Genomic DNA, 19,929 nt, shown 5'->3' with positions numbered 1-19,929 from the left:
CAGGGAAAAGAACTCTAACCAATGTAGCCTAGCTAAGAAATCTGCTAGGAAATCTCAGAAAACAGTAGAAGATGATATTGTCAAACTGTAGGGATGCAACATACCAACAACAACTTGCAGGAAAATTGTAAATCACAATAGAAATGGGTTAATGATGCAGCAATTATTGCCAAGAAAATAAATTTGAAGTGCTGGGTGACTAGGAAATTCAATTCAAAGATTCAGATTAAAAAGTAAATAGTAAAGAGCAATGTGAAAATGCTAACGAGAAGTGTATCAGGGAGAAACTTAGCATGTCTGACTCCATATTGCTTCTGTTTCTTTTGCTGCTATGACCTATAGCTTAGAAATTTCTGCTTAGCCCTGCACATAAGCATGTTACAGTTAAGATTTGTAAAAATTGATTTTTACCCCAAATCTACCTCTCCAAGGAGATAAGGAAATACATACAGAACTGACTAGGCTATGTTTAAGAAATGGCATGACCAGATTCCTGTATGTAAAGATCAACTGACCAAGGACAAAGAAGTTATACAAGCTTCCTGGGATGTCTACAGAGGTCAGTCACCTTTTGACTCCAACCTCCTCTCCTACTTACTCCTTTTGCTAACATAAAAGAAGTCTGAATTTTATACCGGGGGAGATGGTTGTTTGGGACAATAGTCCACCATCTCCTCAGTTTGTTGGCTTTCCAAATAAAGTTGCTTTCCTTACCCCAACATCTTGCCTCTCAACTTACTGGCCTACTGTGCAGTGAACAGGAGCTTGGTCTCCATTACAGAAATACCAGAAATATGCAGATTAATTCCTTTTATCTTTGCTCAATTACTTATAAACAGTACCATATCTTTATATTTATGCTTTTATTAATAAAAATACTCATCCACTTTTAGTACTCATTATTTATTAGTGAGAATCTCATTTTAGCTTTTTAAAAATTGAGCATTTCACGCTGCAGTATGAAAAACTGTCATGACTACAGCCATTTTAAAATAGAGCCAGAGGGGCCACTGCAGAGAAAGTGCTTTACCTGTCTTTGTTTGAACTGGGCCATAAATTTTGGATTAGGCAAAATGGCAACTCTTCTTAACAATTGCTTGAATACAGACATCCCGGTGGTTTGAAATTTCTGAAGACAGAATTAGTAGTCAATCAATGTATAACCTAAAATAACTCGTTAACACCCACAGGAAACTTTTTCCCCTCTTCAACTCATGTAATTGGCTCCCTTTCTTTTCCTCATAAAAACCCTTGCTTTTACCCTACAAGCTGGACACTATTTGAGTTTCTATGATTCTGTGCTCCCTGAATTGAAATTCTTTAATCCCAAATGAAATACTTACTTGCCTCTCATGGTGGTTCTTATTTTCAAGTTAATGGTAGTTTTTTACCAAAAATTTCATTGCACTTTAAAAATTGTACTTGTAATAGATAATACATTAATTGTTAGTCTTGGATTTTTTTTTTTTTAGTCTTGGAATTTTTTTATGCTGCTTCAATAGACGTAGAAAAACGGTAATGGATTGTTTTAACATTATGTCTTCAGAGCCTTATCTAGTTGATCCATTCTTTTTTCTCTCGTACTTCATTTGTACTGGATATTCATATTCAATTTTCTTCATTTATAGAATGAATCTCTACAAACTAAATGCTAATGTGAGGGAAAGCAGTATAGGCTCTGGAGTCATACATATCCCCAGCTCTGCCACTAATTGGGAGACAGTGAACAAGAAACAAGATTGGAAGTTACTTGGATGTATATGAAGTGTTTAGGTCCCAGAGAAACTGAGAACAATCCCAACCAAAAAAGCAGTTATAGATATCTTCATCAGAATAGAATATGGACATTCATAGGCTAACTAGAGAAAGAGAAAAACTTTAAAAGATTCAGTTGCTATAGAAAAAGAGGTAAACTAAACATGTGGTAACAAAATGAAAATGCTCTTTAGAAAGATGAGTAGGAAAGACTAAAGAGTATAAAGAGTGCTTTTTGGTTTAGCAACAAAGTAGTCTTCAGTGATCTTGGCAAAGGCAATTTAAGTGTAATGAGGGTGGGGGTGGGGCCAAGACGGAGTGGTGGAAGCCAGAGGTGAGGAAAGAGAAACATTTTTTCCTGAGCGTTTGTTCACTCAACAAATATTTAGCCCCTACAATGTCCCAGACACTGTGCAGGCTCCAAGCATATAATAGTAAAGAGTTCTCCCTGCCCTTAATAAGCTTAGGCTGTGTTAGAATATGTTTAAATGCCAATGGGGAAGAATAAGGAGAAGTTGAAAATATGTTGAGAGAAGATATAACTAATGATAGGAGGTGAAATGAAAGTGGCCAGAATCTGGAGCCAAGGTGGAGGACTTCACTTAGGGACAAGGTACAGTATTTCTTTGCTGGGTGAGGCTAGGGTAAGAACAAGAAGGGGATCTAAGCCTTACTTAGCATTGTTTTCTACAAATGGACAGTTCAGCTCCTGAGCTCAGCCTCTTGTCACCGCCCTGGTTTATGCATGGTATGTGAATACAGGGGTGTGAGGGAAAAGAGAAGGTGGGCTAACAGAATGCTTCCTGCTAAAAAAAAAAAAAAGTTATTTTAAATATAGTTATTTCCACGGGCAAATAAGTATCTACAGCGGATATTTTAGTCCAAATTAGCCTTGGAAATATTTAGGTAATTATTACATCCTGTCTTTGCATTCAGGTGGGTTTCACTTTCATCAAATGATCGGAAATATATATCAGAAATTAGCAAAAGATTCACATTTAATAATACGTCTTAATTATATCCCCAAGCTATAGCCCTATAGACCAATGAAGAAGTTAATCCAACCTATCTAAAAACGGCATTACTCATTGATGAAATTATTTCTTTGTAAAATCTGCATTTGGGTGATTGCTTCTGAGGTAGAAAACCGGGGGTTATAGGAAGTGCCCTGCCCACAGGAGCTTCTAATCTCAAATCCCGCCCGGGGTTTGGAAAAGACTTTTTATTGGTTACAGGAGTTATGAATCGCCCAGCGAACCGCCCCTGCTTCCCCCTCCCGCGCCTTCACCCTGGACCGTGGGAGACTGAGCGGAGGCGGGGCTGAGGGGAGCAGCGAAAATTCTGGTGGATACTGTACCACGGCCTCATCCTCCCCCTGGCCCGCACCATCTACTTATAATGCGAAACTTCCAGGATACCTTAGGCCTACGAACCATCATGCATGCAGTTCGTCCTCCCCGGGCCTGGGAGCAGTAAGTTTAGCCCTAGAGACCGTGTACGCATGCGTGAGAACTGGGCCGCCGCGTGCGTGTGACGTCACGTGCGCGCCCTCCTAAACTTCCTTGTTTTTCTCTAGAGTGTGGGTGAGTGAATTTATAAGTCGGTGTGGGGTTCGTTGCCTGGGTGTGAAGTGGTTCGGCTTGTGAACGGGTATGATAAAGAGACTGATTTAGTTTAGATCAAAATTTGGTGTGGTTATTGCAGAAAGACTCTTCATATTTGTCTTTAGCGTGAGCCTGCTGCGTTCAGTATCTTGCTTGGCGTTTTGTGAGCCTCTGACTGGAGTTAGTTCAAGTCCCCGCCCTCACGGAGCTCAACTGGCTTGGGGGAAGGTTGATGCTCACACATTAAAATTAAGTTTTGACACTAGTGCGTGTCCCACTCAAGACGTCTGAGAAATAAGATTGAGACTACAAAGCACAAGTTAGTTCAGTAGTCCTCGAGATTGTATAGGGGCTGGAGGAAGGAGGCAACAGATATATTTTAGAGGAGTAACCTTTTGGTGCCCAATTTGAGTACACACTATTACAACTGCTAAGGGATTAAAAAAGAAAACCAAAATTTTCAATCCCCCTCCCCTTCCCCAGTAGCTTGTACATTTTAAAGCACAGTTTTGATAAAGGACATTGTCAGTGTAGTTTTCACAGATCCTAAAACTGGCTTTTAGAGATACTCCTTTAGAAAACTAAATAGAAAAGGCTTGAGTTTCAATGTCTTGGAGGAATGCATGTATTGATCCTTGTAATAAAATTACAGAATAATCCACTCTACCCCCAAGAGTGATTACTAACCAACTTAAAGGAAAGAAAAAGCAAAAGTGAGTCAAAGAAGCTTAAAATTACGGACTACACTTTGGGTAAAACACTGGTCTTTGTTTTCAGCAGTAAGCTGTCAACTGCTCTAGTTGAATTTGCTTTGGACAACATTTTGAAGCAGATCTGATATGCCACTTGAATTAATAAAAGAAGTCAATGGAGTGCCTGAAGTTGAGCTGCTAAGTGAATTAAACAAAGTAGATTTCAGTTCTCTACAGCCAGGTTGTGATTATAGCAAGAAATATATCCAGGTAAGAATTTTCATAACTCAGAATGCTTTTTTCTTCTAAAAGGAATGCTCATTTTTATGTTGAGCTTATTTGTAAGGGTTGTTTTAGGAATAGTTTTACGTGTGTCATAATATTTGTGACTATTTGAGGCTATTATTCTTAATTATTTAGCGTTCATTTAGCAAACATTTATTGAATTCTTTTGTGATACACTGGAATAAGTTTTGAGGGTACAAAGATGAGTGAACATGATCCTTGAACTAAAGGGGACTGAATTCTTTTGGGTTTGGACAGTTTACCTAATCTCTAATTATAATTAATAAGTTGGTATTAGAATTGTGGTATGTGAACATTTAGGAGAGAACCTTTGGTTCTGACAAGTTAGGTCAGGAAAGTGGAGCTGGAACATAAAGGATGACTGAGATTATACCTTTCATTTTGGGTATAAGCAGTCCTCATGTGCATGTTGAAGAATTTGGATGTTACCCTAAGAACTGTGGGAGGCCCTTAATAGATTTTAAGCAGGACAAAGACATGATTCACTTTGAGTTCAAATTACTCTGCCTCTTGGGTGAAGAATATATCAGAAAGGGCAAGATTAGAGGAAGGATAATTAATTAGTTAAGACATAGTTGCAGTAATCTAGTTTAGAGTTGATGTTGGTCTGAACCAGGGGCAGAGGAGATGATGGGAAGGAGAGAGACAAAATGGTAATAAAATAATAATAATAACAAGAGTTAACATTGAGCTCTTTCTAGGAACTAGGTAGTATTTTAAGTGCTTTACATATATCAACTCATTTAATCATGACAAAACCCTATGGATTGGGTCCTATTATTCTTTGGCTGTAAATGGCATTTCCAAAAGGTTAGGTGATTGGACTGAGATGCAGTTGATAAGTGTAGAGCTGGTGTTAGAATCTAGACATTCTGCTTGGAACTGACAAGATAAAGACGCAGAATCAACAGGTCTTGGAGAATGGTTAGATGAGAGAGGTAAAGAGGAGTTCAGGAAATTTCCCTGGTTTTAAGTCCTGTCAACCCTGGGAAGATAATAGGCATGCATTTAAGAAGAAAGATAATGAGTTCAGTTTTGGATATCTTTCACAGGTTATTAGAGGTATCCAGGTAGTAATGCCCTATAGGCAGGTAGATTTGGGGTTCTGGAGCTCAAAGGGTTCCTACTCAGGGAGATTTGGGCCAAAGAATAGAATAAGAAGATGTGTTGAAGGATGTCAGTGTTAAGAAGATAGCATGAATAAGAGATAGATAATCCAGAGGCGTAGGAGAAAAACCAGGAGAGGGTGGTGTCTTGTATATTTAGTAAGGTAAGTTTCAAGGAGTAGTATCAGTAACTCTTACATAAATTGCTCTCTGGTACGCATTCTCCTGAGTGCTTTACATATGTTCCCTCTTTTAATTCTTGAAAGAACCCTGTAAATAGATGTTATTATTCCCATTTTATAGTTGGGAAAACAGATAAAGGTTAAGTAATTCATCCAAGGTTAGATCCAAGGTTAGCTAATAAGTGGCTGAGCTGTGATTTGAATTTTCATTGTCTTTGCTATGTTGCTGCTAAATGCTCAGTCTAAGGTCTGAAAAGATTCTATTTGATTTAATAATCAAGAAAATATTGGTCACTTGGGAAGACTAATGTTGCTGGGTCGGCTTTTTAGTGGTTTGAGGATTGAATGTTGGGTGAGAAAGTGAAAGCAGGAAATGTCTTTCAAGGAGTATGTTGTGTGGGGCGCCTGGGTGGCTCAGTGAACTGGTTAAGCGGCTGCCTTTAGCTCAGATCATGATCCCAGAGTCCTGGGATCCAGCCCCACATCGGGCTCCCCCTCCCACCGCTCGACAGGGAGTCTGTTTCTCCCTCTCCCTCTGCCTGCTGCTCTGCCTACTTGGGCTCTCTCTGTCAAATAAGTACATAAAATCTTTTTAAAAAAAGAAAAGGAGTATGTTGTGTTATTTTGATATTTTGATTATGGAAGTCATAGTCCTGAAATAGGAGTGGAAAGCTTTTTAATTTTAGCTGAGTCAGTTTTGCATTTGGTTAACAGTGATTGGCTTTTATACGATCTACAATCAGCTTCACAACTGCTGCACTAAAGTGAAATAAAACAAATTCAATTTTTTAAAAATTTATCTACATTCCCTTTCCTCTTCTATTCTGCCCTCACCCTGTCCCCTTTCCTCCGAGTACACTCATACTCAAACTCATAGGCCGTATTCACAAACTTATTCCTAGAGCAGTTTAACATCCTGAAAAGGAGTGGAAGCCCTGGAGACAGGCGGGCTGGATTCAAACACAGATCGACCATTTACCAGCTATGTAATTGGGAAAGTAATTTTATCTGCCTATGCCTTATCTTTTCCATTTGTAAGCTAGGAATTATAATAGAACCTACTTCATAGAAATGCAATGAGGATTAAATGTAAAGTGCTTACTTAATGAATTCTAAGCATTTGGTAAATGCTGGTTACAGTGGTCAAGATAATGATATATTAACATGCCTTTGGACAAGGAATTTACCTAGTTTCATAGTTCTCAGTGAAAATGTACCATAATCTCATTGAGCAGAGACAGAATTATTTTGCAATTAGTGAAGCTCAGGCTTCAAAGACTTTACTTGAACAAGCCCAAGACCATGTTAGGGGTCTTAGAAATGAATTTACATTTTCATATTTGTAAAATTTACACAAGGGGGATGTTCTAACCTAAAATGGTTAAGGTTGCTGTCTCTTTCCATTTTGACTTACCCTTCCATCACATTTCCTGTCTTATCCAGTGGCATTGGAATGGCTGAGAACATTTTTGGAATATGTAGCTAAGGGGAAGTTGACTTGTGGACTAGGTTTAATGAGATGTATTTGTGTGCTTTGCAGTTACTTGCATTTTTAGCCAGGATATGCCAGCTCTCCTGGTGTAGAAATGTTTTCCAGGAACATCCCCACACACTGGTTAGTATAGAAGAAAAGTATGGAGTCAGAAGTTGTACCAGGACAATGGAATATTATGCAGCCATCAAAAGGAATGAAATCTTGCCATTTGCAACGATGTGGATGGAACTGGAGGGTGTTATGCTGAGCGAAATAAGTCAGTCAGAGAAAGACATGTATCATATGACCTCACTGATATGAGGAATTCTTAATCTCAGGAAACAAACTGAGGGTTGCTGGAGTGGTAGGGGATGGGAGGGATGGGGGTGGCTGGGTGATAGACATTGGGGAGGGTATGTGCTATGGTCAGCGCTGTGAATTGTGTAAGACTGTTGAATCACAGACCTGTACCTCTGAAACAAATAATACATTATATGTTAAAAAAAAAAAAGATAGCAGAAGGGAAAAATGAAGGGCAAATTGGAGGTGATGAACCATGAGAGACTGGACTCTGAGAAATAAACTGAGGGTTCTAGAGGGGAGGAGGGCAGAGGGATGGGTTAGCCTGGTGATGGGTATTAAAGAGGGCAGGTACTGAATGGGAGCACTGGGTGTTATACACAAACAATGAATCATGGAACATTATATCAAAAACTAATGTATGATGATTAACATAACATAAAAAAAAAAAGTTGTACCAGGGTATGAATATATACTGTCACACCTAGCATGCGGTGTATATAGTTAGTGAATGAAAATAGGTACTGAAACTATGGAATCTGAAGCTACTTCAAGGACAGTTGTTAGAAATCTCACAGCTTATATAGGAAAGAAACTTAATAGAAATTTTTTGAAACTTGTCAATAGTGCTAAAAATTTACACAAGGTTACTAATAATGAGTGGTGAAGTAAATACAATTGTTGTAAACTATCAATAACAAAATTAATTGTGATTTCTTATTTTAAATATTCCATTTCATATTAAAGAATACATTTTGTTGTGAAGGAATGAAGAAGAAGGGATGCATTTAAAAAAGATGTTTAAGATTAAAGAGTTAATAACATGGGGGACATTTAATAACACAGATCCACCATTTACTAGCTATGTAATTGGGAAAGTAATTTTATCTACTTCTGCCTTATCTTTCCAATTTGTAAGCTAGGAATTGTAATAGCTAAATATGTTATTGTTACTGATTTGTAATTTCTGCAAGATTTCAGTTTTTTTGAAGTTTATTAAGACTTAATTAGGTCACCATGTGGTTTGCCTTCCTGAACATTCCATGCGTAGTTGACAAGAATGTGTTTTCAACACATTCTGGTCTGGTGGTCTATGAATGTTAATGGTATAAACTTGTATGAGTGTGTTTTCAAGTCTGTATTTGTACTGATTTTATTTCTCCTTGTTCTGTCAGTTACTGAGAGAGAGGTGTTAATACCAGGTATGATTGTAGATTTGTCTATTTCTTCCTTTAGTTATGTCAGTATTCATCTATTTTGAAGCTTTTTTATTAAGTGCATATATATTTAGGATTGTTATTTCTTTTTGATGAATGGTTCTTTTTGTCATTATCGGATGTCTATCTCTGGTAACTCTTTGAGCATCTGTTTTATCTGGTAATATAGTTCTGCCAACATTCTTAGATTAACTGGATGGTGTATCTTTTATTTTTAATTTATTTATGTTTTTATATTTTAAGTATCCCTTAGATGGCATGTCATTGGGTCATGCTTTTTAATCCAGTCTGTCAATCTCACCATTTAATTGGAGTGCTTAATTTATATGTAAAGTAATTGTTATAATGGTGTTTAAGTAATACCATCTTGCTATTTGATTTCCATTTGTCCTTTCTGTGATCATCTTTCCTTCTTTCCTGAGTTCTGTGGGTTCATTAAATATTTTTCCCCATTCTGTTCTATTTTCTCTGTTGGTTTGAACAACACCTGCCTTATTATTGTCTTTAATGGTTACTCTAGTACTAGCAATATATGTTCTTATTAAAATCTACTTAGAGTTAATCTTGTACCACTTTTCATGTGACACTTCTTATTTCTCATGTCCTGCTTCATTCTTCTCACTTGACAAATAGAATTTTAAGCAGTAAAATTCCATTTCCTACTCCCCTGTTCCTTGAGCTGTTATGATATATCTGTTTGTATGTATATTATAAACTCCACCTTACAATGTTAGCTCTTGCTTTTAAATGGGGAGTTGTCTTTTAAGGAAATTAAGAGAAGGCAAAAACATAGTCTTTTATACCAGCTGACATATTTACTATTTCTGATGTGCTTTATTTTTACCAGTAGACCCAAGTTTCCCTTCATCCTGAAAAACATCCATTAGCATTTCTTGTAGTACAGCTGGAGATGAATTTGTTTAGTAGTCATTCATGTGAGAATGCCTTTATTTCATCTTTGGTTTTTTTTTTCTTTCAGGTTTTTATTTAAATTCTACTTAACATACAGTGTAATATTAGTTTCAGGAGTAGAATTTAGTGATTCATCATTTACATACAATACCAAGTGCTCATTACAAGTGCCCTCCTTAATACCCATCACCCATTTGTTTTTGAAGGTAATTTTTACTGGATATAGAATTGGAGGTTGACACTTTTTTTTCCTTTTCAGTACTTTTAACATACTCTGTTGCTTTCTCGCTTCCATTGTTTCTTACATAATGTGCCCGGTTTTACTTTTGGCTCTTTTCTTATTTATCTTTTGTTTTTAGCAGTTGGACTCTCATGTGCCTGGGTGTGGCTTTTCTTGGAATTTCTCCTGCTTATGTATAACTGAGCTTCTTGGATCCATAAGTCAATTTTTTTTTTTATCAAATTAAGAAAATTATTGGCTATGTTTCTTGGAATTTTTATTTTCTACCACCTGATTACTTTTTTCTCCTTTCAGGATATCAGTTACATGTATGTTAAGCTGTTTGTATTGTCCCATAGGTTCTGAGGTGTTGTTCCATTTTCTTCAGTATTGTTTTGGTTTTTGCCTGAGTGAAATTTTCAAATTAATTTCTTTTGATCTGTCTTCAAGTTCATTGAATGTTTTTTTCTGCCATATCCAATACAATGTAACAGGAATGAGGTAGGGGCTTTATTAGTAAAATGGGTCTGATAGTGAAAGAAAGAGAATAATGCTACATTTCAGTTTTGCTTTTCTAATCAATATTCTCTGTATAGACGTTTGTTACATATTTTATTCTTATGTTTATTTTCCATTTCCCTGGTATTTTCTTTCATATGAAATAGTTTTATGGATTACAGTTGGTTTTCTACTTCATTGCATTTAACGTCTTATCGAATACTTAGTATTGTCAAACTTTTTTGCACTTGGCTGATTAATGTGACGTTTCTTATGTATTTTATTAATAAAGTGCTGTGATTCAATTTTCTTTCTAACAAATTATCAATACAAGTTACTACTGAGTTGTATCTAGTTGTAGCATTTTTATTTTGTGTGCTTGATACAGAGACATTTAAATGATACAGTTGTTTGCTAAGTTCTTTTCTTCTGATTATGCAGTCAACTAACTACCTGTATTTTTTAATTTTTGTTCCTACTTGTATTAGTGAAATATTTTTCACTTTTAGCTCTTTTATTACAATAATTCCTTTTAGCTGTAAGTGAACATGTTAGTGTTCAGTGGCGTTAAAACTAGGAAATACCTTTTACTTATTTCTCATGATTATCACATTTTCATGAGCAATGCTCATTTATTTTAAAAAGTTAGGTCAAAGTATATGGTTTCTGTTCTTTCATATATCTGAATGAGTCTCTTATTTTTCAACTCTCAGTTTGAATACTTATCCTTTTTTAATCTGCAGATACCTCTTATGTATGTTTCTTGAATTTTGTTAAATGCATTTTACTGCTTAAATTCATTGTTTTTAGTGTACAGTTCTGCAAGTTTTGACAGATATATAAGAACATATAATCACAAACATAATTAAGCTGTATAACAATCTGTCACTCCCCAAAATTTCATAGTCAGCTGCTACTCCAATTCTAACCCCTGGCAACCAATTTTTACCAATTTTCTGACAGTATGCTTTTTGCCTTTTAAGAATGCCATGTAAATGGAGTCCTGAACTATGTAGCCTTTTGAGTTTGGCTTCTTTCACTTAGCATGATGCATTTGAGATTCTTCCAGGTTGTTATGTTGGTCAGTACTGTTCCTTTTTTATTGGTGACTAGAATTCCATCACAGTCCATTTCTTCATTCCTCAGTGTAGCAGTATTTGGATTCTTTCCAGTTTTTTATAATGATGAGTAAAGCAGCTATAAACATTCATGTACAAATTTTTATGTAAACATAGCTATTTATTTTATTTGGGTAAATGTCAAGTGGTCAAGTAGTTCTCAAGCAACAGTGTATAATCCACATTCTAGGTTGGTGTGCTACATACAGTTCAGTAGATTTGGTTGATCAGGAGGAGCCAAATAGATTAGGTTCATACTGTGCACAAAAGCATTTGTATCCCATCTGAGAGGCACTGACCTTAGGAAAACTCCACTCTTATATTGGGGGTGATACATTTTTAATATTTAATATTAATTCACTTTTATCCTGAAAGCTAACATGAGATTTCTGGAGTATAGGCCAAATATAATTTTTACTCTCAGCAATGACTGCATCAGTTTTCTATCCCCCATTTTCCTCATGCAAGGCAATATGGTGAGGATCACAAGTCTTTCTGTGTGTGTAAAGGGGATTTCTTGCACTGTAGAAAAGGAACCTTGAAATTATGAATCTGGGAGTTTATATAGGACAGCTATCCAGCTTTACCGTCCCCTCCTGACAGAGAAGAACCTCATCTCCTGAATGTAAATATATCATTTAGAATGTAAAGAACTGTCTCTAGGGTTCATCTCTTATTGAAATGTAAACACAGAACTCTGGGGACATAAATCCCCCTAGAAGTCTCTTACTCTTCAGTCATCCTTAAACTTCCAAAGCTTATTGTTTAGTTCAACTTCCATTTTTTCTTTGCTCACTTCAGCTAAAGACAGGAACAAATTATATACTATCTTTCTAATGTGATAACTCTTATTGTGAGTAAAACTGCCTACTTAATTTATAACTGAGGGCCACATAATCAACTAAAAATGTTTCCTTAAAAACTCGAATATTTCTTACAACCATCCCTAGGAGCAAATCACACTTTTTTTTTTTTTTTGGTTGATTTCTGCCTTTCACACAGGAAGCACAAATACTGAGGGCATACATGCTACCCTTGAAAACAAAGAGTTTACAGTTGTTGGGGACCCTCCAGAAAGGACGGAGGTCACTCAGGCGGCACAGGTTGACAGGCTCCCCTGTGTGCTCTGCCACCTGGGAAGCCTCACAGCCCCTAGTTCAGTCCTGGTACTTCAGTTTAGTCCTTGTTTGCAGAGAGACCACTTGAGAGAAGTCAGTTAAATCTGGCCTACTTGTCCAGCTCATTTGCCGTATAAGAGTTGTAGAAAAGTTTGAAAGTATCTTACGTGGAAGGTACAGGAGCTGGGCCATGCCCTACTGGCTCATGGTTGGGGCCATCAGGTGAGGGATGCAGTTAGTTCTAACTTTCAGAGTTCCCTGTAGTTTGTGAGAGCAGCTCCAGAGTGCCTTTTCCTTTGGGGTAAGGGAAAGGCTTCTGGAATAGTTATGAAAGACAAAGATTAAAAAGATTAGCCTGGGTCTTGTGGGTGAGGTCTTCTAGTGATTCTGCCCTGTCCCTAGCTGTGGGTCTGGCCCTCACACCTGTATACCTCTTTCTCCTTATCCCTAGAAGGGTAGAGAGTGTTTTTCTGCAGTGCATTTTCATCAAAGGTCTAATGAGATTCATAAGTTGGTTGTCTTTCTCGTAGCAGTTTAAGGACTTTGTTTTGAAAGGAAGATGGGGAAGACTCAGGCAGGCCTTCCTACAATAACTGCTACCACCCTTGTCCTGACTCCTGGCCTGACTTTTGTCATGACGTTTTTGGAGACGAGCTTGTAAGTGGGTGTGAATTCCCCTTGTGTTTGCAGCTCCCACAAGCTCCATGTCTTCTCACTAGCCCGCACTTGGCCTTCAGCAACTCATTAAAAATGTTAGATGAATTTTCTGACAAATGTCAGGCAGCATTTGCCATTTACTTCAGGTAAGCAAGTGCTTACCACCCATCTCTCCTTGAGCATCTTCTCTTTCTTAAGATTTCTGATTAGTTGGTTGCCTTGTGACCTCAACTCACTGTTGCCTCTCTCTTATTGGAGGTACTTCTCTTTTCTTAGATTTCTGGTTAATCAGTTGTCTTCTGACTTCAGTTCTCTGGTGGGTCAGAAAAAAAGGTTGAAATTTGTACATTGTCCAACTTTTTGTTGTTCTTTACAGCTTTCTATCTCCTAAGTGGAACTATTTTACTTTTGACCGAATCATGCACAGCTGATAGCCTTATTTTAATTTTTTTTTGATTCCTGTCTTATAAGTAAAATTGGTGTATGAACATAGGTTTTGTTGTTGTCGGCTATATCAAAGTCTGGAATATTAGTGTGGGAGATATGTATTAGAGATCCATTTTTAAATTTTATTAAATACATTTTATTTCTATGTGGAAGTTTTCAAAGAGACCTATAATGTATTTATTCATAGGATCATTAAATTTTAGAGCCAGAAGAAAGTATAGAAACTACCTAGATTAAATACTTCATTTTATCTGAGAGATGCTGATTAAATAGCTTTTTTAAGGTGACAGAGCTGGTTAGTTACAGAAGAATGAGGACTAAACTTTATGTGTGCTTTAGTTCATTGCTTTGTCCACACTGCCCTTATTTATGAGATTACCAGTTTGCATTTTTTAATTTATTGTTTATTTCTTTTTAGGAGCAAACTCTTCATTTTTCTTCAGTAGAAACAACCTTATAGGGGTTAACATGAAACTGAAGTTGAGCCAGCTCATCTTTATCTGTAAAATGAGGAATTGGATAATATTTAATAATAAGATTGTTTAAAAAATTAAGTTATGACCCTAAATAATTAGGCCTTCTGAAATTTCTTTAGTAAAATCACTTTCATTTCTTAAATATGGTGACTTGAACATAGTACTTTGAATTTTTTTGAAAAATAAAAGCTTATTGCTTTTATTTATTTATTTATTTTTTAAAGATTTTATTTATTTATTTGACAGAGAGAGAGAGACACAGCGAGAGAGGGAACACAAGCAGGGGGAGTGGGAGAGGGAGAAGCAGGCTTCCCGCCGAGCAGGGAGCCTGATGCGGGGCTCGATCCCAGGATCCCGGGATCATGACCTGAGCCGAAGGCAGGCGCTTAATGACTGAGCCACCCAGGCGCCCCAAAGCTTATTGCTTTTAAAATAGTTTTTCTAATTTTAACTTATCTCTTGGTGTTATAATAAGCTCTTTTGGGTTTTCTGTATAACCACTTTTCTCTCATTTTAGGGAAAACTCTCACTTATTTCTTCTTTAACTTATGGTGGAAACAGAACAGCTGTTTTGAAGATTGCCCTACAAGGTATACAATTTAATAAGACCGTTTCTGCTTAACCTTTTCTTATAATCTACAAATGGATAACTTAATATATATATGTACACACATAAGCACAAAAATGATTTCTAATGGGTAATACATACACAGTAGTGTAAAAAACTATAGAATGAAATTTTTTTTCACTGAATTTTTCCATAGCATCTATCCTCTCTCCCCTCACCCATTTCTTCTATTTTACTTCAGATCCCTTTAATCTCATATCTAAACTGTTACAATAGCTAACTGGTCCCCCTACTTCTGGTTTCACTAGTGTGACCTAAACAGCTTAGCAAACTTAACTTATAAAACACTCCTTTCAGCATGTTATTTTTTGCCTAGGTATAGTTATATGAGATTATGCCTTCTTCCTAGTAACCCTGAAATAATCCTGGTAGGCTAGGAAGAGCTACCATGGGGTATTTGAGGACCAAAATAGATCTCATCTGAAGCCTGAAATTGGATTGAAGAATGGCCTGCAGCAGTGAATGGGAAACAGACTTTGAACTACAACATTCTGTAACTACTGAAAACCAGTTATATTTAGACACTGTTCTAGGTATGGGAGATGTAGCAGTGACCAAAATAAAGCCCTTGCCTTCATGAAGTTTACATTTTAGGGAGGTAAATAAATTCAGTAAATAATTACATAAGTAATATTAGGTAGAAATGTGGTCTGAAGAAAAAAATAGCATGATAAGGTAGTGGGCCTGATGAGTCATCCTTTTGATATGTTGTTAGGTTTAATTTACAAATATTTGATTAAGGATTTTTACATCTAAGTTTATGAAGGATATTGTTCCATGTCTTTCTTTTCTTGTAATGATTTTGAGTGATTTTGGTATCAGCGTAATGCTGTCCTCCTGAAAAGAGCTGTTAAGTGCTTCCTTCTCTTCTATATTCTGGAAGAGTTTATCTATAATTGCTTTTATTTCTTCTTAAATGTTTGTAGAATTCATCAGTGAAGCCAACTGTGCCTGAAAATTTCTTTATGGGGAAGTTCCAAACCCTAAGTTCAGTGTAATTTATTTGTTAATAGGGCTTTTCTTTTTTATCTTTTTTTCCCTTGAGTAAGCTTCAGTAGTTTGTGTTTCTAAAGGAATTTTATCTGTTTCATCTTAGTTGTCAAGTATATTGGCATAAAGTTATTCATAATATATTTTTGATATACTTTTAATGTTGGTAGTGTTTATAGTGATGTCCTGTTTTCATTCATTGATAATTTGTGACTACTCTTTCATTTTTTTCCTGATCATTCTGGCTAGATATTTATTTTATTGATCTTTAAAATCAGCTTTTCTTTTCATTGATTCTTCTCTGTTTTTCGGTTTTCTGTAACATTTTCAGTTAATCTGTTAGTCCATTCAGCGTACTGTTAACTTCTAATACTATATTTTTCAATTCTGAAAGTTCATTTTGAGATTTTTTTTTTTTTAATATCTTCCATTTCTCCTCATCATATTCATGGCTGGTAATTTTTTACTGGATACCAAACATTTAGAATTTTATATTAGCAAATGTTGGATTTCTTTGTTATCCATCCTTTAACTATTACGTGTCTTTATTTTGGGATACATTTAATTTTCTTGGAATCAGTTTGATTAGCTTTGTTGGGGTGGGTATAGAACAGCCTTTATTTTCAGGCCAATTTGGCCATATCACTAAGGAAATACCCTTCTGACAATACTCTATGCCTTGTGTGTGTGGATTCCATTCTGGTTGGAACAAGAACAGTTCCTAACCCTGTGTGAGTCTTAGAATTGCTCTGCCTATTCCTTTCAAGTGGTTCTCCCTCTTCATGAGGTACTTGCCTTCCATGTACTTGGAGATATTCATCCGAAGACCCGAAGGCACCCATCTTCAGATCGCCAGAGCACTCTTTGTCTGTGCTGCTGTCCTGCCTTCAGCATTCTGCCCTGCAAATTCTAGCCACCTTGGTATCCTCATATCTGAACTCTTCTGAATTCAGTCAAGACTGCTGAGCTTTGTTTGGATTTTAGCTCCATTTCCTGCTGCCTGGAAACTCCCCAGGAAGTAAGATAGGGGTATTGTCTTATTTTCCTTCTCAGATCACTTTCCTGCACTCCCTGTTGTCTGATACCTGAAAACTGTGGGTTTCATATATTTTTTCTTAGTTTTCTAGTCATTTTAAGACTGGAGAATAAACTCAGTGTCTATTAGTCCATCATGGCCAGACACAGACATCTGATAGGTCATTTAAGATATTAACAGTATGTTATGTTTTGGTTAGAGAACGCTGTGCTTTGTGTTTGAGAAACATTAGTGTTTCAGTTTATGTATACACTTGTTTTGAGGAGTTGAAGAGATCAGTGTCAGCTTTGTGGTAGTTGTTTCACTATGAACGCCACCAGACCTGACAGAGTAGCAGATTCAAGAGTTCTAGGTTACACAACAAAGACTATCATTTTGGGAAAGATCTTTCATATACTCTATAGATGCATAAAAATCTGATATGATGGCAGTTTCTTGGAGTAGTTGAATATTTGAAAGATGATATGAATGAGACTTTCCTCAGATGATATAATTCAGTCTTAGCATTTGGCCCTACTGCATTGGTTATAGAAGGTGATCTCTGGAGAGTGAACATTGTGGAAATTCTTTTTTTCTTTTCCCCAATTAAATTTCATTTTTAAAATCATAAATAGTTTGATCTTTACACACACTCTGCTCTTTTACTCTTTCATTTGTGCATGCTGGAGGAGAAAATACACTTACCTATATTAAAACTTAATGTGCTGAGGGGCGCCTGGGTGGCTCAGTCCGTTAAGCGTCTGCCTTCAGTTCTGGTCATGATCCCTGGGGTCCTGGGATCAAGCCCCAGGTCGGGTTCCTTGCTCAGCGGAGAGCCTGCTTCTCCCTCTCTCTGCCTGCCGCTCCCCCTGCTTGCGCTCTCTCTCTGTCAAATAAATAAATTAAGACAAAACAAAATAAAAACCTTAATGTGCTGACACTGTAGATTACTAGAAGCTCAGAAAAAGTGAACTACTTTGGGGGTGATACGTTATATAGTATAAAAATTGAATACCATATTCAGTTTCTTTTTATTATAAACATGGAAAATAAATAGAATGCAGTTATTTTATGCTGTTAATGTGATATTTATAGAAATTTATAAAATGTATTCTAGTTGAAGCTTGTTACAATTTTGGTTTTAGTACCTAATAGTATTCTGTGCGTGATCTTTGCAATACTTAAGGTATTAAACTAAAAGTGAATTATAAAAATTTTAATTTTCCTTCATAATTATATTTTGAAATAACTAATTTTTAGAATGTAGTTGTCATCAATTTTCTTGTGTGTGTAAAACTGTTGTATCTAATTAGTGTTTTTCTGTATGTGTGTTTTTCTCTATAGAACAAGAAAATTCAAATTCGGAGATCAACACCATCAATGTATTATTTTTTGGAAAATTAGCAAAGGACTGTGCAAAAGTTTTCTATGAAGGGGTAAATTATTTTCTTGTTACTTTTTGTTTTAGGAGTAGATTTTAAATTATTGATGTTACATTCATCCTGTAGATCTTTTTTTTTTTTTTACATTATATATTTGCAGGTATGTAAAAAGGATACTTAAGCAACAGCTTTAAAATTGCAACATTCCAAAGAGCTTGTAAAACTTACCACTGACATAAAAAGGGATAATTTTCCTTTCACTTCATTTTAATATTTAGTATTTAACAGAATGTCTTAAAGATATGTACATTCCCCCTCAATTAAAAAATAATTCTTAACAACTAAAAAATAATATAAGCTATAACTGTGTTTTTGTATAATTTTCTGATCATTGTTTCAAAATACATGCCTGTTAAATCCAACAAAATGCTGCCAAACTGAACCAACAGCATATTAAAAGGAGTGGACACTATGACCAAGTGGGATGTATCCCAGGAGTACAGTTTGGTTCAGCTTAAAAAAATCAGTCCTTGTAACATACCACATTAATAGAAAAAGGGAAAAAACAGATGGTCATCTTAACTGATACACAAAAGGCATTTGATAAAATCCTATACTCTTTTGTAATCAAAACACTCGGGAAACTAGGAAGGGAAGGGGACTTCCTCAGCATACTATAGGGCAATTATGAGAAACTCACAGGTTACGTCAAACTCAGTGGTGAAAGACTCAAAAGTTCCTCACTAAGATTAGGAACAAGACAAGGATGTTCCCTTTACCATTGCTCTTCATCATTCCACTGAAAGTTCTAGCCAGAGCTAGTTAAATAAGAAAATGAAATAAGATACCTAATTGTAAAGGTAGAAGTAAGACTGTCTGTCTTCTCAAATGACATGATTCTGTATTTGAAAATCCCAAAGAATCCAAAAGAAAGCTGCTGGGATTGATAAATGAATTCAGCAACATTGCAGGGTACAAAATGGACACATAAAAATCTTGTTACTATACACCCACAATAAGTGATCTGGAAAGGAAACTATGAAAACAATTCTATATGTGTTAGCATCTGAAGGACTAATATACCTATTAATAGATATAACCAATGAGGTGAAAGATTTCTATACTGAAAGTTAAAAAACATTGCTAAAAGATATTAAGTAAGACCTAAATAAGTGGAAAGACATCCATGTTCTTGGGTAGGAAGACAATATTGTTAAGCTATCAATACCGACAAAAGTGATGTGTAGGTTTAGTGCAATCCCTGTCAAAATTCTAACAATCTTTAGAAATGGAAAGGTTGACTCAAATCATAGACCGTTTCGAGGGGCCCTGAACAATCTAGGAAAAGAGTAACAGAGTCAGAGGACTCACACTTTATGATTTCAAAATTTACCACAAAGATACTGTAATCAACAGTGTGGAACTGTTATAAGGATAGATATGTATACCAACAGAACAGAATTAAGGGTCAAAAATAAACCCATTTATCTATGGGCAATTGATTTTTGACAAAGGTCCTACATCCACTCAGTGTAAAATGATACAGCCACTGTGGAAAAGAGTTGGGCATTTCTTCATAGAATCATAGTATGACCCAGCAACCCCACAACTAGGTATACAGACAAAATAATTGAAAAGAACTCAAACAGATATTTGTATAGCAGTGTTCAGTGCAGCATTACAGTAGTTCCCCCCTTTATCTGTAGGGACAGGTTCCAGGACCCCCACTGGAAGCCTGAAACCATGGGTAGTACTGAACCCTATATGCACTGTGTTTCCTATATATACATACCTATAATAAGTTTAATTTATAAGTTAGGCACAGTAGGAGA

At 36.1% G+C, this 19,929-nt stretch overlaps 1 protein-coding gene across 7 annotated transcripts in view; it reads left to right on the top strand.

Annotated features, from left to right (window-relative positions):
- Window positions 1–3,277: 3,277 nt before the first annotated feature.
- POT1 (protection of telomeres 1) overlaps window positions 3,278–19,929 on the top strand; it is an 82,801-nt gene continuing 66,149 nt past the window's right edge. For 5 of the 7 annotated variants that reach the window (XM_088018308.1, XM_088018306.1, XM_088018303.1 and 2 more), the window contains exons 1-4: window positions 3,278–3,338; window positions 4,137–4,321; window positions 14,600–14,672; window positions 18,060–18,151. In XM_088018308.1, coding sequence (XP_087874434.1) covers window positions 4,199–4,321; window positions 14,600–14,672; window positions 18,060–18,151 — 288 coding nt within the window. In that variant the 5' untranslated portion in view covers window positions 3,278–3,338; window positions 4,137–4,198. Of the gene's footprint in view, window positions 3,406–4,136; window positions 4,322–14,599; window positions 14,673–18,059; window positions 18,152–19,929 lie in introns of all 7 variants that reach the window. The other 2 variants (XM_088018304.1, XM_088018305.1) reach the window with 2 other exon arrangements.

Source organism: Eumetopias jubatus, unplaced genomic scaffold (assembly GCF_037043125.1).
Source record: "Eumetopias jubatus isolate StellerSeaLion01/CBP00866 unplaced genomic scaffold, mEumJub1_p1.0 scaffold_14, whole genome shotgun sequence".
In the NCBI taxonomy this organism is placed as follows: Eukaryota; Metazoa; Chordata; class Mammalia; order Carnivora; family Otariidae; genus Eumetopias; species Eumetopias jubatus.
This window is presented reverse-complemented; position numbering and strand designations above follow the sequence as displayed.